Here is a 22,267-nt window from a genome sequence, read left to right on the forward strand (position 1 = left end):
GTTCCTGTGTGCTTCGTGTCTCGATTCGTATCATCAACAATATTGCAAACTTGTGAAACTCTTACTCTTTTTTTTACGTTTAAAAACCCCATGAAATGTCTCACTGAAATTTGTCATCTTTTAGTGGCGTTTACTTCGTTTGTGAGTAATAATTATTCCTTTAAACATCAAGAGATTTTTAGATCTCGTCAGTGCCTTTTTATGTGTTGTCTATGCATTTTATACACTGTCACAGGGAAATCATAAAATGTAATTGGTTATATGAGTTACTATATTTTCTACTTGGCAAGAAGGATTTCCTTTTGTGATAGTCATATCTTAAGATAGTTTTTTTAATAGTATACTCGAGTGTTAGCTAAATTTTCCCATCAGAAATTGCTTAGCAGCTGATACACTTGGAAGTAATCAGAGTTGATTGCTGCAATCCAATATTCAGAGAAACACTGATGACTTCCCTTATTTTATTTATGTGGTGTCATCTCTTGTTCGTCCACTTTTGTGACAGTGTAGATGAAATACAACACCGGATATTTGGAAATCATTTATGTACATGTCATTTTATATAGTCAAAGCGGCTCGTAGATAAACATGCTCGGCTTCTCACATACTCGTCTCGTGTAGCCCCTTTGCTCGAAGTAGCCGGGTGTCATCTTGCTTGTCTGTGGTCTGGGGCCTTTGAAGAGAATCCGTTCCAATACTATGTACGAATGTTCAGCCTCCGTTATCGCAGTTTCCCTGTGCAGTAATACTTGTCAGTCTGGTGTACTCGTCAGGCACAAACACACTTTAGGTTTATTATCTTGTCCCTTGAGTTCTCTGTGTCTGTACCGAGGTGGACTCGGGTCTGGGTGCGTGGGTGCAGGGTGGGTACGTGTGCCCGTCACCCATGTGGCCGAGGTGTCTCCCCCCGTCCCCCCATTCGTTTCTTCTTGGGGTTCAGACACTAATGTGTTTTCTTACCTCATTTTGGGATGAGGGCCTGGAAACGTCAGTGAAAACACAGAGTATCTTCCTACACGCGCGGGGGCTTGCGCGCGTCTGGGGGCACTCCCCCTGGGGACTGCTAGACCATCACCGGGCTCGGCTCCACCTCACAGCGCCGCCCCGAGACGAGGCAGAGCGGTGGGCAGGCCGGCGCTCGGTAGATGGAGTCATTGGGTAGATGAGGAATGTCCAGGTCAAACGTGAGAAGTCCTGGCGGATACTGTCAGGGGGCTCCCGGCGAGGCGGCTGTGCCACGTGCTCACACGCACCCCGCCCTGGACCCTGGCCCTGGACCCAGGACCCCCGACCCTGTATCCCAGGGCCCTGACCCTGGGCCCCGCCCCCGGACCCTGTAGGACTGGGACGGCTGACCTCCGGGCCCCTCCAAGGCGCCCCCTGCGGTGCCTGCTTCCTCCACGGCCTCGGGCTCCTCCCGCCTCTACAGCCGCTGTCCTCTGCACCTGGCTGTCCTCTGCACCTGCCTCTGGCTGTCCTTCAGCCACCAGGTCACTGATGTCGCCGTTCTTTGCCCTTTGGCATTTTAGTCAGTGAATCCGGTTGGTCTCTTCTTTCTTTTATGATTACTTATGGCACCCTAAGAACTCTCGACCTAACTCAAGTTCACAAAGGTTTTTCGCTGTTTCTCTTATATTTCTGCAGTGCTTTAGTTTCAGGATTGGCGTCTTTATATGTACCCGTCTGGAGCGAGGTTCTGTGTCGGGACAGCGGCGGTGTGAGCGCTCCTCTCGCCAGTGGACATCGCGTTGTTAATCCCGTCGGCGAAAGGGAAATTCTACTGAGGCCCCCGCACCCCGGTGGCGGGCCCTTACTTGACCTCCTTGGGGTGCAGGTTGTGGGTGTGGCCACACTTCTCATGGTGTTGGCAGCGCGGGGCACAGGCAGTAGTGACAATGTGGGGGTGCGGACAGCATAGCACTGTGGCAGGGCATCTTGTTGCAGGCGAGCCCGGGCGAGCCGGGGCGCCATGGTGCGGCCCGCAGACGAAGCCCGCGTGCAGGCTGGCCCGCGAGGGCGGCCATCCTCGCCCACCTCCCGCCAGGAGCGGCCGCGGCTGCCAGCGCCGCGTCTGGAAGAAGTCCTTTCCACGCCATTGCCTGCGCTGTGGCCAGAAAGCAGCTGTCTTTTATGTGCGGGTTCATCTCTGGACTCTCCCAGCCGCTGGTCTGCTGGTCTGTCTGTATGCCGACGCCATGTTCTTCGATTGCTGCTGCTTTGGAACAGTTCTTGAAATCCAGGCCCGCTTGCCTGCAGCTGTATGTTCCGCTTTCAGAGTTGTCTTGGCTGGTCTGGGTTCTTTGCATTTCCGTATGGCTGTTAGAATCGGCTTCTCAGTTTCTGTAAAAAAGCCTATGGGACTTTCATTGGGATTGCATTGACTCCATAGATAAATTTGGGGGAGAATTGACTTCTTAATAATATGGAATCTTCTGACCCATGAATGAGAGCAGTTTTAAATTTTCTCTCAGCAACATTTTGTTTGTTTCTCCAGAGTATAGATCTTTTTTAAAAAAAATTATGTATATAAATAAATATTTTGATTACTTATTTCCCAACTATCCACTTTGCTTCATAATCTGTGTTAAGTTAGGCTCCCATGCCACATCCACTTAAAGTGTCAAAAGAGTTGGGGGACAGTGCCATTCCCACCCAAATAATGAGGACGAGCCCAATAACCTGCCGATGGGCTGGGGAGCCGTCCGCCCGGGAAGCGGCATCTGGCCGTCCGAGGCGGGCCGTCTGGCGTCCTTGCGTGACCAGTTCCTTTCCAAGTCACTCAGTTGCCTCTCACTCTTACCACCTTGCGTGTGTTTGGTTGGGAAGTAACCGACACATTCCCCGGCCTGCTCGGCAGGGTCTGCGTCTGGTTAGACGTGGCTCATGCGGTTTTGTTCTCTTCAGCCCGTTATGCTATTTGGGCCATTTTAACTGATCAGCAGTAGCGTGGTTCTAAATGCCTTCTTGTGCTTTAAAATGGGTTAAGTTTGGATATGCATTTGTGACAAACAAACTAAATGTCATAAAACTGTTTGAGTTATGCTTTGAACCTATCGCAGGATCTCAAACTTAGCCACTCGGAGGTTGGATTATTGGCCACATTTTAAACGCGTTGTGCAGAGGTGCGTGTGAAACCCTGCAGGTGGTTGCGCGGGGCACAGGCTTCGTGGGGCTGGGCTTGCTGTGTCGCCCAGGAGGTCTGGGCTGCGAGGTGTTCAGTCAGAGGGGACAGCCCGTGCGGAGAACTTACAGGCAGAAGCAGGGCGCCGCCTGCGTGCGTGGCGAGGTGGGGGCCACAGCCCGGCGGGGCGGAGAGCAGCACACCTGGAGGGTGCGTCGGAGGTCGGTCGTGGAGAACGCGCACCTGATGCAGCGGACGGGAGCCGTCTTCCAAGCACTTGTCAAATAACGGAGGTATTTTGGGCGGGGATAAAAATAATCCTGTTTTTTCAGCTGGTTCATTTGAAATTCTTATTGAATTGGGAAGTTGTAGTACTGGAAACCATTTAGTAGCATATTCTCTTCAGGCAAAAAACCGACGTGTGGGCCTGAGGCTGGTGGGCAGCGCCTACGTTCACGAGGCTTTGGAGTAGGAGTCAGTAGTTCTTGAGTTATTTTTTGATCTTCGGAGGAGCACTTAAACTCGGTTTGCAGAACACATTAGCTGAATTCTCTCCTGAGAGAAGGGGACACGTGGGCTCTGCACCCCCGAGGCGTCGTGGCGGTGGTGCTTAGTGTCGCCAGGGGTTCGAGGGGGCGCGTTAGCTGCAGCGGCATAGGGAGAGGAGAGGGCTGTTCTCCCCGACCTCGGTAGTGGTCTGCGTTAGCTGGCACGCCCGAGAGGGAGGGGCCGCTGACGAGCGGCTTCCTGAGTGTGTGCGTGCTGGGCTGTCAGCCGAGTGGGTGTTCTTAAGAAAAACTTAGTGGGCTTAAATTCTAGCATGTACGTTACAGTGTCTTTGTCACTACATTTTGAATTTGCTTCTGTCAAGTGCAGCTCTGAGATGGGTCAATTTTAAGTGCCCATCCTGTAACGCTTGGTGGTGTCGCTCGCTCTGGTCTGTGGCAGTTGTGTTTTGTATGTGCTGTGACTTGAAAAATGTAGGGGTTTCTGTTGTGACCTGAGTCTCCCAGCTCTGATGTTAGTATGTTAGTATGTCGCTCACCCCGTTCCCTGAGGGTGGTGCGGGGCCGGGCTGTCCCTGGTGGTCAGGTGTGCGGGGCAGGTCGCTTTCCTCCATCTTCCCTGTCCTTGCCGGAACCGCTCTTTGGGAAAGAGAACAGGAAGCCAGTGAGTTCATGTGGCAGTGGCTGTAAGGACGGTATAAGCAGTCCCCGGACACAAGGTGGAAACTCATAGGCAGCCGAGAGCCATTGAGCAGCCTGGCCAGTTTCAGCGTTTACGCTCGGGCGCTGCGCCGATTTGACAGCGTGCCCGTCAGCATGCTCGCACTGTGTTCTTGTGCCACTGTAAACGTGAGGGAGCTTTCTGCACTGCCTTTTACCATAGACGTGTGAGCGCAAGTCAGCTCCATCGAAGTGAATAACGATCTCTGTGTAATGCCTAAAAATTAAAGCCTATTAAATACAGATTCTGTTGTCGTGTGACAGAATAATTTCTTAGGAATATAAAATCTTGATTATGGAGTCAAAAAATGATATGTTTTCTGTGTTTCAGAATGTTATTTACTGTATTTTTTACATCTTATGACTACAGCTATTTCTCCTTTTTTTAAATGTATCTGTTACATACATGAAAAAGCAGAAGGGAGGAAGAGCGGACTGCGCAGTAGGAGAGGAAATGACATTAAATGCTGAGCTGGGACGTCTGCTGCGTAGGGCTCAGGGGGCACAAGGTCAGCGAGGTGCCCTCACTGCCTGTCGCTTAGCGGTGACACACCACCCCGGGAGTGCGGGTGCAGCTTGGCCTGACCCAGGGAACAGTAATTAAAGTAGACATTCTCTTGTGGCTGCTTTCTTGCTGTTAATAGACATATTCTTATCAATCTTGGCACTATCTTAAGATGTATCGCACACACAATTCTAAAGAACATTGCTATTTTATCACGTAACATGAGTGGCCCCCCAAGGCAGCTCCAGCCCTCATGTGTTTCTTGTGTCACTGAGAACATGAGAGCTGTGATGCCAGGTACTTACCAGTGTGTACAGAGCTGGCCCATGTCCTCCAGGGACGTTTTTAGGGACTGATTTGGTCCTGTTAGGAAATACGGTCCTGCAGGAAGCTGACTGTGGTCTAGAGTCCAGGGAGCGACTGGTGGTGTCGGGGTGCCACGTGGGAATAGGCTCGCCCCCTGTCCCGCTGGCTTTCGGAGTGAACTGAGTGCAAAAGAATTGACCTTTCCCCAGATTAACACAGTGGTCACAGAAGTGTACAGGGCCCCTCTGCTGGTCCTAGAAGGAGACCAGGGGGGGCGGGGGGAGGAGCCCGCCTCGCTGGGAGGGAGGGGAGAGGGGAGAAGGGGGGGCGGGGGGGAAGGGTCTGCGCACACAGGGAGAGAGAGGAACCCCGTGTCTCAGATGGCTTCTAAAGCTTCATCTACTCTATGATATTAACCTTATTTTATTTTATGTAGATACCATAAATTTGCACATGATTATTGCACTCTCGATATTATTCTAGGTAGTTTAAGAATTTACACACTGTGGCACGTGGAGGTATCACTTTTTGAAATAACGCTTCAGACCTTAGTTTTCAGTCCTGACTTGTGTCTGTAAAGCTGCTGGTAGGGGCGATATCACGTGTAATTCTCTGTGTTTCTTTTTTCCTGTTACATGCCAATCAGTGCCATTCCCAGTCTTAAAGTAAGGCTTTGACATCTTCACGTTACTCAGTTTTAGTCACCAGATTGTTTTAGTTTGTGACGTTCTGGCCATCAGTAACTCGACCCACACCTGGAGGAGCGCGGCCGGCAAGAAAGTCCCAAAGGCAGGCCGTCCTCCCCTGCGCCATGCGGTTTTCACTGCGGGACAGTTACTTGGACTTGGGGGCCGGCTGAGGGAAGGCGATGGTTAGAGGGTCTTCTGAAGTAAGCTCATTTGGAAATTATAAGTGTAGACAGATTTCTAAAGCATTTTTCCTCCAGAAGTTATTTCTAAAGTATTGTTTATCAATTGAAAGTTTAACTCTGGCGTGCTACTGTTTCTTTGAGTTGATTATATTTCTTTTTGTTTTTTTTTTAAGGTAAAGTGCAAGTTAAGAGTTCAGACATACAAGTTGGAGACCTCATCGTAGTGGAAAAGGTTGATGCATTTTTACTATATTTCAGACGTGTACGCTACTTGTTAACATTTAACCTGATTCCGAGTAACTCTTGAATATGAAGGAACTTGTTTGAGGCATTTATTTTTAACATCTTTGTGTAAGATTTGCTGTGCCTGAAGAAGAATGTAGATTTTTTGGTGTAGTCTGTTTTGCTAAAGTACATTTCAGGGTGTGTAGGTGAAGTCATATTTTGCCCAACGTAAGATGTGTGTTAACTGCTTAATGTGGCATTATCCGAATTATTTCATTTGACCAAAGAACTGTATTAGTTGGAACCTATTTATAGAAGAATACATTTCAGTTTCTAGAACTTGCTTTTACAGATAATTTTTACACATAATAATTCTTATGGTTTAAAAACTTAAGGAAGAGTGAATGGAAGTCAAAGAGGATTAGAAAGAGAAGATTTAGGTCAGTGTGGGAAGAAGCTGTCACGGAGGCCGCGGGGCTTGGAGCGCACACCGCCTGGCTGCGGGCGGCCCGGGGTCCTGAGCGGCCAGCCATCTGGAGAAGTGCTCCCCCGGGCCGTCCTCCCCTGGGGATGGCGGCTGGAAGGACAGTCGTTTTTTTTTTAAGGCTCAAGAACAAGTTCTTAAAAAATATTGAATGACGAGTTTTAAAAGGCCTCTTAGAGAGTAGTTTGAGCCCGTAGTACTAACTGGCATCCAGGCCACATGGGAACATCCGTAGCCCGAGCCACCTTGTGGAGATACTTAGTTCAAGGACATCTTCCTCCTCAGCATGAAGTGGCCTGCATCTTGTTACGTTATACTGTACAGAGTGGCTTGGGATATGTCGTTCAATCTTACCAAGATGGATAAAATTAAACATTGATTTGCAATTCATTTGCGTAGTATTTGTGCGTATGGATACTGGAAGTTACTAATTTGATCAGTTACTAGATTTCGGGTGATTTTTGTTGTCACCGCTCTAGTGAACATCCTTGTGTGTTGTATCTTTGCACATTTCTATAGGACAAGTGCTGACAACAGAGGTGGCCGAGCACATGTTAGTCATCTAAATTTTGATGTGTTCTTTTTAAACACCAGAGTTTATTGCCTCACGGCTTCCGTGGTCAGCAGTCTGGGTGCAGCTTAGCTGGGTCTCCTGGCCCCTCTCAAGGCTGTGGTCAAGGTGTCAGCCAGGTGGCCGTCACCCTCGGGCTCCACGGGGGGCGGAGCGATACCAGCGGGCCCGGGCGCCTCGGTGGGCCCAGGCCTCGCCCGTTCCTGGCCGTGCGGGCCGCTGCGCGGGGCAGCTCGCGGTGGGAAGGTGGAAGAGGGTGCAACAGCCCCAGGCTTTGAGACCTGGTCCCTTCGCCTGCTGGTTCTCCTCTCGGCCTGTCCGAGGCCACCCAGCGCCCGCTGTGGAGTGTGAAGCCTGAGGCGGCGTCTCTGCGAGGCGGTGCGGGCCGGTCAGGCTTTTCACTCTTCCCCTCATTCCCTCTCTTCTCTCCTGTTCACTCACTTCTCGTCTTTGCTGTTGAGTGCGACGCAGCGATGCGCTCAGCGTCCAGTGCCTCATGTCCTCCCCCTTTTGCTGAGTGACTCGAGCCCTTCTTTGCCGTGTTTTCAGTGGCCATCTGCGCCATCGTGGCACGGCTGTGCACGTGGGTGGACGTGAAAGGTGGCGCTTCGGGTCCGGGCCTGGGCCTGGGCTTCCTCTCAGCCTCTCTCGGAGAACCCCCGCAGGTGTATTCTCCGTCGGAGCGAGGGGCGGGTGGGCGGCGTGGGCCCTTGTCGACGTCCAGGCAGGGGCTTGACGTTAGTGTGAAGACAGTTGCGCCTCTGTGTTCTTGTGTCATTCAGTGCTCTAGTGGCTCACCCGAGCGGATGACACTCCAGTATTGGATCAGTGTTTCGTGCAGGCGCGGTTAGCTCACAGTGTCACGTGTGTAGGGCAGTGAAAGAAGTCCCCAGCATTGTCTCCCAGCTTAACAAAGAGCCCGAAGATGCATGTGAAGTTTTAGATGGACACATCAATCGAGTATTATCACTGGAGGAACACGTCAAGTACGGTCACTGTTTAGAACCCGACCTTCCAGAAGCTGAAGGTTACGTCTTACAGTCACAGCCCTCGTCTCCGAAGCCCGGGATTGCATGGGCCCCTTGGGACAGAAGCGGAACTGAGGTGCAGCTTGGCAGATTGGCGCTGTCGTGGGGCCTCCGGCAGTGGCCGTGGGGCCCAGAACTCACTCCAGCAGATGGGAGTGTCTGCTGTGTTTTAGTAGCTGGATTGAAGGACTGTTTCTTTATTCTGTTTTTCTGAGGTAATGCAATTTAGTAACTATTTCAAGCAATTTAATAAGTACTACAAAGTATATTTTAATACCCAGAACAAACACTACAAAAATTATGCAGACATATACACTCAGAGATGCTGGAAGGGAATGCTCTATAAACTAAATAATGCTAAATAAACTACATGCTAAAAAAACTAAAACGGAATCCTACAAAGGGGTCAGTGGGATGGGGGTATATCCTGGCGGGTGCTTTTCCTGGCCCAGTGCCGTTGACGAGGTGTTTCTTCGTTTCGGTGTGTGTAGCTGTACTTCATTCGTTTGTTGTCACGTAGTACGCTTTTCATCCATTCTACTGCTGGTGAATATTTGGGTCGCTTCTAAGTTTCGCCATTAGGAATGGTGCTTCTGCGATGCCGTGGCTTTTGGCTCCCCTGTGTGCACATTGCTGTCACAGGCTTACCTGGGGTGGAATTGCCGAGTTCGGGGTGTGGTGTGTTCCATGTTAATGGATAACTGCAAACGATTTTGCAAAGTGATACTTCAGATGGATCCTACGCTCCGATCAGCAGCACATGAGACTTCCTGTTGCTCTACACGTGGTGAGCACATGGCGCAGTCAGGGTTTCTAAGTCAGCACTTCCAATGTGAATGTAGCCGTTGGGATTTTATTGTGCATTTCCTTGAAGACGGATAAAGTCGGACAGCTTCTCGTGATTTTTGATATCTTCCTAATGTGGGAAGAGCCTGTTAAAAATCCCTTGCCATTTTTCCTTGGAGGTATCCTTTCTTCTCCTATCAGTTTGTAGGCCTTTTTGTGTTCTGGATGGGAGGTCTTTCTGTTGCAAATATCTTTTCTTTCCTGTGTGTTTTATTGAATGGAAATTCTTAATTTTAATGAAGTCTACATTATTATACTTTTAACTACTAGTTTTTAACAACTTTTTGGTGTTGGGGAAAGTCTTCCCTACCAAAGTTTCGTGAACGTATTCTCCATGCTGTGTTTTAGGAGTTTTATTGTTTTGATCTCGATGTTCAGAAGTCCGATTCATCTGGAATCGATTGCTGTGTCTTGATCGCAGTAGAGGCCAGGCACGGCGCCCTGCCCTTCCCGTCCTGCCCGTTCCTCAGCCCTAGTTGCCGCGGAGACCACCGGGTCCGCCTCAGTCCGCAGCCCCGGCGTCCTCGCGATCCTCTGCGTCGGCGGCCCCATCTTGTCTCAGTTCCTCCAGCTGAACATTTTAGTTTTGCTGCGTGGCAGACTCACCTCCTTGCTTCTCACGTGCGTCTCAGTCGGTTTTGGCCTTCACGCCCGCGTGCACATCCGGAGTACCTTGTCAGTGCCCACAAAACGTGGCGAGGTTTGGGTTGGGTTTATGTTTGGTGTACAGGTCAGTTAACGGACACTGGACATCTCTGCCATACGTTCCAATTTCAAAACAAGATACGTTTTATTTAGGTTTTATTTAATTTCTCTTAGTAATGTTTTATTGGGTTTATTTAGAGGTATTGCCATCTTTTATTAGTTTTGTTCTGTTAGGTTTTTCTTATTACATCTGAAATGGGCATATTTGAAAAAATATTTACTTGCTGCTGTTTGTTTCTGGTGTTTTCTGTGTCATTAAGTTTTGTTCCGATATTTGCTCACGTCCTCTGCTTTCTTTGGGGTTCACTGGCTGGTTTTTTTTTTTTTTTCCTGCTTTCAAAAGGATAGTTAGCTCTTTGTGTATTTTTAGCCTCCCTTCTCTATTGTACACATATAATTGTGTTTATTTTCCTCCTAACATTTTCCTGACTTTGGCCGTGTTCCACACATATCGATGTGTTGAGTTTTTATTACCATTCAGTTAAAAATATTTTCTAGTTTCCCTTTTGATTTCTTCCTTGCCCTAGGAGTTCTTTAGATCCTAACAATTTCCCTTCTTTGTTCATATTAGGAAGAAGTAGCTCTATCCTACAACACGTTTTTTTTCAGCTCTAACAACTTATATTTGTTTTTATTACTCACTGACGAATAGTCCATTTCTTACATCATTTGTAGATGAATCTTTATATCAAAAAACATAAATAACTCATTAAGTATTCTTATTCTGATTATATATTTTATCTTTAGTATGATATAGCTTTCTCAATGGATAGAATTATCAGTAATAATGATTAAATGTATGGATAGTGACTTGTAAAAATTTTTATGTGCTGTACAATATCTCCTCACATTTGTAGAGTTTATTTTTGTTTGGTCAGTCCTACATTTATTCATTCTGTCAAAATTTATTACGTGTTTTACTTATGATATGCTCTGTTTTGTATTAGGCATTTGTATTGGAAGAATGCTATCCTCACTTTTAGGGTCATTTAGACTAATAGGGAGGATATAAATTTTATAAGGCAGTCACTGCTATATTATATGTATGAGTTGAAGTACAAAGGAGGCCACAGAAATGGCAATATTTAACATTTTTCAGAAATGGGGCAGTTTTCAAACCATCACTAAATACCATATATGTGGGTCATTAATGGGGGAGAACCTTAGAAGGCTAAAATGTGAATCAAAACAGTTCTAATACAAATTATAAATATTAATTGCTTCAACCTAAATTTTTATCATAACATTTTGGTTAGTTGTTTTTACTAGCTACTTCTACTTTGGAATGGAATTGTGTTAATTTGTAAATGTGCATATAGATAATTAATATTTTATATTACTCTCTACAGAATCAAAGAATTCCATCGGACATGGTGTTTCTTAGGACTTCAGAAAAAGCAGGTATTTTTATTTTTATTTATATTTGCTGATGATTTGGTATTTTGGCAGTTTCATTTTCATTTTGAGAGGGAAAAGTTAAATTCTGAACAATTTTTCTTTGAATGGTAACACATTGAATTCATTAATTTCTAAATTACGTTTAACTGTTGATATTTAAAGCACTGATTTTACTGTGTATGTTTATTTTAAAAATATAATCCTTTTAGAACCTACATTAATTTCAGAAAAATATAGTCCATTCATATCAAATGACTCTTTTCATTCAAATCCGTATTGATCTAAATAATTAAAGGACGTTACTCAAAATTTGATTGCTGTTCTACAGTTGCAATTATATTAATTTAGCAAACATTCACTCACCACTGATGATGTACCAGGCACCGCTGGAGGCTTGGGACGCAGGGCAGCGAAGCCAGGGTGCCCCTCAGGCGCGCCACCTGCTTCCTTGTGGGGGCGCCACACTGCCCACTGCGTACCCTGGTTGTGTGCATGCTGCGGGTGGCCAGGGACCAGGCAGGGTGCCTTGGCGAGTGGGAGTGGGCTTCGCAGAGACACTGAGTCTACACAGCCTGGGCTTTCGACAGAGGAAGGGTAGAGGGGGGCGGCAAGGGGCGACGACCTGGAAGCCTCTGTGGTCAGGGAGGAAGCGGAGCCGGCGCCCTGGAACCCAGCCTGCGTGCGCCCGGCCCTGGCACGCGGCCCGGCCACGCGGGCGTGCAGGTCCGCCGTCTCTGAGCACCGGAGGTGTACCGGGGGCAGCCAGAGGTCTGCCTGGCGGGTCTCACTGTCGAACACACGACAGAGTTTCGCTAGGAAGCTCAGCATAGGGTCACTTCTCGTAGCGTGAAAGCTCTAGAGCGGTCAGAGTACGTTTTAGCGTTGTCGATGTAGCTTTCTTTCCATTTATTAACAGCATTTTTTAAACGTGACATTGTAAGTCACGGGAAGCACGAGGCGTTTTCATGCTCACTTGCACCGCGGGTGGGGCCGTCGGTCACGCAGGAGCTGGCCTCGCCGCACGGCCGGGCGGTCACTGCCACGTGCGGTTCGACGGGACTTTGTGGTCCCGGCGGGGCCGAGGCAGGAAAGCCACGTCCCGTCCATCACCCTTTCCTCGGGGAAGTGCAGCGCGAGTCCTTTTCCTGTCCAGTTAGACGGGGCCGTGCGTGCCTTGAGGGCTGGCCGAGGAGGCTGGTCGAAGGTCACCTGTGCCTCTGCCAGCCCTGGCCTCGACCTGTCGTGCAGCCCTGTCTGCCGTCATCCTCCCCACGCCGGCTGGGCCCACAACTCGGCTGTGACGTGGGTGACCTCGAAAGCCGCTTAGGTTCCGGAATGACTGTGTGGAACAGGGCCCACTCCCGTCCCTTGAGGGACGAGCAGCTCTGCAGGTCCCACACTCTGGCTTCACCTAGGGACAGGTCGTGCTCCCTCCGCGCCCGCAGCGCTGCAGCCGGGCGGGACAGCGTGCAGCCCCCAGGATGCACAGAGCCTGCCAGAGCCCCCTCGCGTCATGTGCTGTTCCAGCCTTCGAGGGCTTTGCTCGGCTCGGCTTTGTGGCCACCTGCGGGAGCCGTAGCACTCACCGATTGCCACCGATCGTTTTTGACACATTCCCTGGGCAAACGGTTTTCAGTGCATGAGCTCTGTGTCAGGTCACGCCCTGCCTGTCAGGTGGTGACGGTCCTGCGGTCACGGGCCTAGTTCCGTCCCCCTCAGTGGCCACTGGAGTGTGGGTTTTCTCGGCGCTGTGGAGCCGGAGGGATGGGTGGGCGTCGGGAACGGGGCAGGTCAAAACGTCGGCAGCTCCCTCGGCTAGATTCTGCCCCGTTTCTTGAGTAAGTGCACATCTTTGATTATTTTCCGGAGTTCTGAATTAGTTGCTCTGCCAGTCTGCGCGCATGTTCTCGTCATAGTAATGGAGAAGCGGGTTTTCAGGGACTTCTACACCACCATCCCTGCTCACGCCACCTGCTTACTTGTGACTCGTCTTTGTGTGTAAATATATTCAGTATAACAAATAACAAAGATGTTTCCATTTGGAAGTTGCTTTTATATTAATTGCCCTTTTAATAATTGTGATAGAAGTATATCTAACGCGAAGAATATTATCCTAATATGGAAAAGGTTTTAGGTAATTAACTTGAAAGAAATAGATTATATGGGTTGAGTTAGGAGATAAAAGATGAAGAAAAGTCGGCATTTTAAAGCCGGAAGGTAGTTCCAAATGTCCATTTTTCAGAGGAGGAATCCGAAGGCTGGAGAACGTAAATGCCTCGCAGCAGATTATATGACTAACAGCAGTTCTGGAAATTCTTCATCTTCTTCGTGATCCCTTCGCCGTTTCATTGTTATGCTGTGGTAAGAGCAGGACAGAAATAGCGCACCCGGCCGCCGAGCTGCTCTCTGCTGTTTTCCTTCCAGATTAATAACATTAGGTCCAAATTGCTGTTTCAAAACATTTTCTTTTCTTCTAATTTTGCTTTGCGTTCTGTTGTAGGGACAGTTACTTTGTAGCGTAATGATACTTAATATTTTAGAGATCATGTATTTCTTTGAGAATCTTAAAAATTACCACTTGTTCTCCAGAAAAATGTGCATGATATACACGTATGCTAAATTTTGGATTGTGTTACACATTTTCGGAAGGGCGTGAATGGGCCTGAGTTTAGGACCCTGCTCTAGTCTTTTTTCAGCCAATGGTTCTATTACTTCCTCAGTTTTATTTTTTATATTAAATTTAAATTGTTAAAACAATTGTGACTTACTCATATGCAGATATTAAAATGTCAGATTTCTATTTTATGCTGTTTTGTTTTTCTTTGTAAAATGAATCACATAGCTTCCCAGCTGTATAAAATTTGTGTTATAACATTGCTTTTAGTCAAGGATCCTTAGCTTGGGAAATTCTGTTCTTATGACTTTAATTATTTTGAGTGTTTTATCTCGTTTTTAAAAGTACACATATTCAGAATTTTTTGTGTCTACAAATAATGTTTATATTATTTTATTACTTTTCAGTTTTAGTTTAGCTTCAGAAAAACCTGATAGTATATTGTCTGTTATACTAAAAATCTTTAAGCCCTGGGCAGCATACAAGTCCTAAATCCATGCTGTGCGTTCGAGCTCGGACAATAGCCGCTGGGCCTTTGTCGATACAGCTCCCTCTTCAAGGCGTCATATTGACTGTGTATTAATACGGGGTATTCTGTTGGGCCGTCAGCTGATTGTTTAGAATGTAAATGAAGCTGTTGATGGATCTGGTGACTGATGGCTTAAATTCCAATTAATCAATTGCTTCATCAGTTTCTTAATTCAGATCAAATATCTCCTGAATGCACACAGTTCTTTTAGTGGTATTAACAGAAATTAATGCTTGAGAACTAATTTTCATCAATCTCTTATAAATGCCAATATCTTTTTCACTTGTCTCCTCAGTGATGACATTATAGTTTAAGTGTTTGAGACGTATTACAATAGCTCAGCTGTCACTTGTTGGTGGGGCGAGGGGTAGGTAAATGACACTGGACTCATCCACATTCTCTCGGTGGCACTATTCATCTTGCCATCAGTTTAAAAATCTCATCAGAGTCATTAAGCTGTATAAATGGTTCAGAATTAAGTTGATGGCGCGCCGGCCAGTTTCCTTCTGCTGGGCGTGTCCTGTAGCCCACTCCTCCGAGAGCACCTGGCTTCACGCGCTGTGGCAGGCAGTCACCTGCAAGGCCAGGGTAATGTGCCACAGTGTGTGACGGACGCACGCGATCCGCCTCACTGGTCCCCGTCAGTGCCTTCATCGCCCCCTGACGCGGCCTTCCTCTGTGGCACAGACACTGGTTGGTCTGGATCTGATCATCATCAAACCTGTCCTTTCCTGCCAACTCCTGTCAGGTGTGCAAAGTAAAACCGAGTGTTCGTAAGCAGTCTGCCGTAGGGTATGAGCAGAGCAACTTAGCCATTCGTTTTTGCTGAGCCTTGACTGGCGTCGGTCGCAGCCAGTGCTCGCTGGTAAAAATGATTAGCCGTAGTTCACGGGGAACAAACCGAGTTGGCCACACGTCTGGCTCTGCTGCGGTTCTCCCCATCTCTGTCTCTCTCCCCGTCTCTGTTTTTAAATCATATCAGGTAACGCAAGGTCAGTAATGTTAACTGTGATGGAAACTAAACAACTTGTCAGTTTCCTGCACATTTAAAAAATAGCATATAATTATTTAACATCAAACACACCCTTTTTTAAAAAGAGAGGCAAGTATACTGTTCCCAGTTTTTAACAAGTTTACAGAAATCCATATGAGATAAGCGTTCACTTTTAGAAACACAAATGTTTGAAATTTGAGAGACCCCAGAGACTCCCTCTCGTTCTCATTTCACACAAGCAGGCCCAGGCGGGGGGGGGGGGGGGGGGGGGGCCGGTGGCGGGGGGTTGCGTTCCAGTGCGTGTCACGCGGAGCCTGGAACCTGGGCCCTGTAAGCCCCCTTTCTGTTTTATATCGGCACGCGCACGCACACGCGCACACGCACATTCGTGCATACAGATGGCGCCTCAGATGTGTTGTAGGTGATAAGCTGGATGGCCGGAAAACCTCCACGGCGCCCAGTCCCGTGTGCCGTAGGAGGGTGAGCCAGGCCCGCCGGCTCCTGGTCGCAGTGGTCGCGCTTGCCGTGGGTGGCTCAGAGGGTGAAAGGGAGCAGCGGAGGGGCTTCCGGGCACGACTCAGCACTGAGCTGCTGGCGGCTGCGGGTGCCCCCCCTCCCCGGCTCCGGGGCGCCGTGCAAGGGGTCACGTGGCTAGGCTCTGGAGGGTGCGGCCGCCCCCCAGCCACCTTCAGCATTTCCCCGAAGTCGAGGGAGAGGTAGCCAAGCAGCAGGACTCCCCGCTCCCTGCCACGCCCTGGCAGGTTTTGCATTCAACAGCGCGGCTCCCGAGTTGGTCGGTGGCCGCCATGCCTGGGACGAGCTGCGACAGTGCTCGGACAGCGTCGGGGTGAGACGCGGGGGCCTCGCTCCACCTCCGCGTGCCTCTGGCCGGCGTCACCTCCGCTCCCACGGTGCTGAAGACCAGCAGTGTCTCCAGAAGTTTCCAGGTGTCTCCTGGAGGGGGACAGGATTGACCCTGGATGCAAACCACCGAGGACTCTAGTATGCACTGACGGGAATCTCTGCGAGAAGTCTCGAGTGTTCAGTTATGTGTCTTTTGAGAGTACTTGTTTTAGCATTTCCCGGTGAGGACAGACATCCTGCGGCCTCTGAGCTGTGGCCTGTCCCCGCTCCACGTGGGGGCAGCGCCTGCAGTGACGACAGTTCCTGCGGCTCCACGTTCTCACCGGCGTTCGGTGTCGTGGGGCTGTGGCCGCGTCACTGGAACAGCGGCGTGGCGGTGTCTCACCGCCGGCTCCGCCAGGGTCTCCCTGAGCGCACGGACGTGGAGCCTCGTCGCGTGCTTTGCCGCCTGTGCGTCGTCTTTGCTCAGTGACATCGTTACACGTTGTGTGCCCCAGCACGTACCCCGAGAATTATTTTAGATGCATCAACCTTTTAAATTACGTAGAAAACAAGATTTAAAGGTACAAACCGAAGTTACAATAATTCTAGGTTTTAGGCTAATAGTGACATTTTTCCTTTAAATGTAGTATCGCTAAAATCACGTAGGAAACATTGAAGTGCGGTTCCAAACCATTGCTCCCGTGGGACTGGCTCTCACAGTCGCCCAGGTAGCGACCGCTCCAGTCTGCTTCAGGTTACTGCCCAGCGACCCATCCCTTCCCCTGTGGGGCTCCCTTGCGCATTTCCTGCACGGCTGGTCCAGGGGTCTGGACGCCTCAGCTTTTGTTTATCTGGGAATGTCTTGATTTCTCATTTACTCTCGAGGGACAGTTTTGCTGGATCCGGGATGCTTGGCTGACAGTTCTTTCCCTTTTAGCACTTTGACTATATCGGCCCGCTGCCTCTGGCCCCCAGAGTGTCTGACGAGAAACCCGCAGACACTCCCGCCGAGGACCTCTCGTGTCCGATCCTTCTCTCCCTTGCTGCTTTCCAGGCTCTCTCCGTCTTGGCTTTTGTCGAAAGTTCGACGACGGTGTGTCTCGGCGTGGGTGTCTTGGAGCTCGTCGTACGAGGAGTTCGCTGGGCCTCTGGGGTGTTTGTGTTCCCGTCGTTCACCAGATCCGGGCGCCTTCAGCCCTGTGTCTTCAGGTCGCTCTGCCCTCCCTGTCTCCTCTGCGGCTCCCTCGGCGTGAGTGTTGGCCTGCCTGCTGGTGTTCTGCAGGTCCCTTAGGCTCTGTCCCTTTTGCTTAAATCTTTTTCTTTTCTTTCTGTTCCTCATACTGGGTCATTTTCAACGTCCTGTTGTCAGGATAACCAGTTCTATCCTCTGCCTGCTCACATCTGTCTTCGACTCCCTCTAGTGAATTTTGTCTCACTGCAGTTATACTTCATAGACCCTGAATATCTTTTTAATTTAATTTTTTTTTCTTTTTATTGAGATTTTCATTTTGTTCATACATTTTCTTGACTTTCTCCACATCCCTCTTTAGTTCTTTGGACATCTTTTGGGCAGTTGCCATCAGGCCTAGCTCAGGGACAGCATCTGTTGATTAATTTTTTTCCTTTATATTGACCCTGTTTTCCTGTTTCTTCGTATGCTTTGTGGGTTTTTGGGGGGAGGGGGGTCAAATATGTGGCATTTTAATTTAATAATGTGGTAACTCTAGAAATGAGATTGTCCCTCAGTGGTAGGACAACTCTGTAATAATAATAATGGCAGTGGAGTAAGACCTCTGAAATACTGCAGCTCATCCAGTGTGCGCACATGTGGAGACACACACACACTCGTCTAATTGGTGTCCTGAGGATGGCAAGGTACCTGCCCCCTGATTGTGTTGAAATGTGGGTGAATGACAGAGTCACCCCTCCCACAGGGAGTGTTCCACCAGGCGACCAAAGCCAACCCCCGGAGCAGGATGCTCTCCTTTGCATTCTAGTCTAGCCGAACGGTGGGAAGAGTGGATAGCCGACTGCCTTCTGTGTCCCCTCGAGCAGGAGTCCCCAGGCCCCTGGGCCGTGGACCGGTACCGGTCTGGGCCTGTGGCCTGTGAGGATCGGGGCTGCACCGCAGGCGGTGAGCGGGGGGCAGGCGCCTGAATTTGCATCCGCTCCCCAGCGCCGGCATCGCCGCCTCAGCTCCGCCTCAGGTCAGCAGGCATTAGATCCTCATAGGAGCACTGGTCCCTGGTCCCAAAAAGGTTGGGGACCCCTGCTCTAGTGCAGTGATGAGTGTTGGCATCACAGCAGACACTGGACACCGCGCCTCTGGCTGGACGCAGGCCAGCCTCGCTGGCCACTGGAGTCCGAGCTGGGCACTGGGTGCAGGAGCTGGCGGCGCCGGACCCACAGAGGGAAGGGGAGCCGGTTCGGCCTGGACCACGAGTGTTGAGTTAGCAACATGCGGGCCCAGGCCTTTCAGCAGACAAATCGGACAGGGCGTGGGGACGGCCCGCAGGGGACGAGAGATGTTGAAGCACACGGCGACAGGCGGAGCTCGCCGTGGTGCCCAGGCGTGTGCGCCGGGTGAGGGCTGTGCAGCAGAGGAAGGCAGTGCACACGCCCGTGCAGCTCTGGGACGCGTACTTTGCAGTTAAATTTTTTAAAACATCAAAGATTGCTGGAAATCAGTTTGCGATTTCACTACTAATTTGTTATTTTGCCTCAGATGCTTTTATTTTGGGGGATTGCTTTTTTAAAGTTCGATTTAACTTGGCTTTTAAATGATTTAAAAAGGTATGTTTCAAAGTGACCAGTACAGAGCAGGACGTCTTCAGAAAGGGGCAGCTTCTGTCCAGCCGCTGCCCCCTCCCCTTAGCCTCATGCACGCATGTGTGCACGCGCACACGCAGACACACACACGCACGTGCACACACTCACACACGCGCGCGCACACACGCACACACGTCTCCCCCCCACACCCGTTCTTGCACAGAGTCATATTCTGTACGCAGCGTTTTGCACCGCGCTTTCTTCCTTTAAAGTCAATGTGCGAAAGGTCTTCCATAGTGCGTGGAGGTCTTTCTCACGTCTTTTCCTTCTTTCTTTTTCTGTGACTGGTGCGTGTTCCCTTAACACACGTGTTTCTGTCATCACGTTCTCCACTTTTTATTATTATAGAGAATGCTACACGGTGGTCGTCTGGGTCTGTCATTTCATGTGTATGTCAAGTTCCCAGAAACAGTGGCCGCGTGGTGAAAGGGCAAATGGATTTTTCGTAATTTACCATTTTTCCACGTTGAAGATTTGATTGGGTGTCGCTATGATAATTGCCCTTTCCGGGGGTTTAGCATTTTCGCTGTGCTTTTATTATTGACTGTGTGTTTTATGATGGTCCATCAGATATTTTATCAGCAAAGTTATATCATGTTCTTTTTGAGAATTTACTTTTGTTATTAAAACATGAATTAAGGGTAAAAAATGATCAGCGTCGTCTTTCTAAAGTAAAGCACAGTTAGTACTAAACTGTACTAGACAAGCACACCAAATAGGAGACACATGAATAAATAGAAGATGGCCTCGATCTTTTTAGTAAACTCATTTTGTGAATCAAACGAAGGCTTCTAGGGATGTCTGTTCGTGGGACTCCCTAGATGACGTCATTTCCGGGTCCCGTTGTGCCATGGAATTTTGGTTCCCAAGCACCTGTAACTCAGGAGTTTCTCTTCTCTAATCCTAAGGCTCGTGCTTCATTCGAACCGATCAACTAGACGGCGAGACGGACTGGAAGCTGAGAGTGGCGGCGAGCTGCACGCAGAGGCTGCCGGCCCTGGGGGTGAGCGCCGCGCTCCTGCGCCGTGACCCTTTCCGCGCAGCGAGCGCGTTTCTGCTGACACGAATTGACTTATTTAATGCGCTGATCATTTCACAGCATAATTTACCACTAGTGAAGGATCCTTGGAAGTTACGCCGCAACGACCCCTGTGGCGTCTCAGCACGTGGCCCCTTTGGGTGTCGTTGCACCCGTCCCTCTCGGCCTGACACCCAGCTTTTCTTGCTTTTCTTTCCCTTTCCTTTTTGTGTTTATTGTTAAACCCTCTCAGGTGTGTGGTCTTTAAAATGGAGAACCGCTGTCGCTGAGGGTCCTCCCACACTGCTCCGAGCCCGCCCCGCCCCTCCCCGGAGACCCGCCTGTGCAGGGCCTTGCCTTGCCGCCGAGGAGGGAGGGGAGTGTCACCGCGCCTCCTAGAGCCGGGAGGAGCTTCTGGCCTCTGGCTTGGCCTTGGCCGAGTTTCCTCTGCACCTGGGGAATAGGCTGCAGATGGCGCTAGAGCGAGCAGGGCTTCTGGGCTTCGTGTCCGCGGCGACCTGCAAGACTGACCCCCAAATGCCGAGACACCTTTTTTAAAATACAAAACTGCAGTTGTGACCCTTCAGTGTTTATTTTGTGTTACAGGTAGTATTTATCTGAATGAGAAAAACTTCATTTTACATGATTTGCTGATAATTCAGTGGAGAGTAAAGAAAGATTGGGGCTGTCTCAGAACGACCTTTGGTCCATGCGGTTGTTGGTTAAGGAGGGCGTTTGGGTACGTGGATCTGGCCACTCCCCATAGGTGGGCTGGCTTCAGAAAGGACAGGAGTAACCCCGCTGCCGCCAGCGCCCCCCACTGATCGCCCCGGCTGCGGGCCCGTTCTCCTGTGTGCTGGGCGGTCAGAAGCTGTTCGGCTCTGCACGACCTGGAGACGTTTTGACCCTTCGGGTGTTTTGGGTTTCCTGTGCTTTAGGCAGTCCTGGGTTGAAAATTCATCCTCTTGTGTCTTATACATCTTCTCTAAAACCTATTGGTCATTGATGAGAGTTCGATTATTCTTCCTTTTGTCCCCTTATTTATTATCACATAGTAACGTGGTCCTCGTAACGAGTCTGTCCCAGGGTAGCTCTCCTCCTTCCCCCCTTTTCACTACCCTTTAAAAAATTTTTTTAAAGCATTCTTACCCCGAGAGACGTACAGAGCAGAGTGCAGGTTGCTGGACTTGGACCGCGGGCCCTCACCGTGGTTCCGCTCTGGACACAGGCGCTCGACTATCTCCCGTTTCACGTTAGTGCATCTCTAGTCTCCGTCAGTCCTCAGGTCAGAAGTCGTTTTTGAAAACTGCCCAAACTGCTGTCCTGGGCCCGGCAGCACGCCAGTCAGGTAGTTGGTTTTCGTGGGCTGTTAATTCTGTGTTCCATGATGTTTAGTTAGATTCTGTAGATTATTATGTATAATCAGTGTGGTCTGGGTTGAGTGAAGGACGGAGGGAGAATCTGCTGGGCCAGCTGAGGAAGGGAACAGAGAAGTCGCATTTGACGGTGACGCTTTCTCACTGACCAGCTTACCTTTCCCTTCACGGGGCAGGGACACCTGGCGGCTGGTAAGTCATTCAGCCCCAAGTCGGGGAGGTAGCACCGGGTGTCGGGACACTGTGTGCGCAGACGCTGCGGCCTGCTTCCCAGAGTGCCGCACCCCTGAACGTCCCGCCAGCAGCGGGCGAGGGCTGCGGTCTCTCCGCACCGCACCAGCGTTCGGTGTTGCCAGTTTTTGCTTTTGTCATTGTGACAGGTGTGGAGGGATGTCTTCGTTTGCGTTTTCTGTAATGGCTGCTCATGCCGAACGCTGTTTCCTGTGCTTGGGCACCATCTGTGCATCCTCTTTGATGAAATAAATGTGCGTTCGTGTCTTTTTGGTGTCTTCTGTGTGGTGCCCGAGGACGCGCCTCCTACACGATCACGCCAGGTGCGGAGAAGGCAGCGAGCGCCTTGGTGCGCGCCCCCGCAGCCCCCTCCCCGCCCCCCTCGCGGTGCTGCGCTGCAGAGATCGCTAACGCTGTGCGGGTTTGCCTGCGTTGGATTTTTCAAAGGCTTTTCTGTTTTTGTTGTGAGGATGGGGTAAGTTTCTCCATCGACAGTTAATCTTGGCCTGATTGTGTTCCAGCCTGGTTTTCCCAGGATCAGCCA

General features: G+C 49.7%; 1 protein-coding gene across 9 annotated transcripts in view; it reads left to right on the forward strand.

Moving 5' to 3' along the window:
- The window catches only part of ATP9B (ATPase phospholipid transporting 9B (putative)), a 139,272-nt gene that overhangs the window by 34,754 nt on the left and 82,251 nt on the right, over positions 1 to 22,267 (forward strand). For 7 of the 9 annotated variants that reach the window (XM_036230169.1, XM_036230171.1, XM_036230170.1 and 4 more), the window contains 3 exons: positions 6,203 to 6,261; positions 11,238 to 11,289; positions 20,007 to 20,101. In XM_036230169.1, coding sequence (XP_036086062.1) covers positions 6,203 to 6,261; positions 11,238 to 11,289; positions 20,007 to 20,101 — 206 coding nt within the window. The other 2 variants (XM_036230176.1, XM_036230175.1) reach the window with 2 other exon arrangements.

Source organism: Rousettus aegyptiacus, unplaced genomic scaffold (assembly GCF_014176215.1).
Source record: "Rousettus aegyptiacus isolate mRouAeg1 unplaced genomic scaffold, mRouAeg1.p scaffold_m13_p_12, whole genome shotgun sequence".
In the NCBI taxonomy this organism is placed as follows: domain Eukaryota; kingdom Metazoa; phylum Chordata; class Mammalia; order Chiroptera; family Pteropodidae; genus Rousettus; species Rousettus aegyptiacus.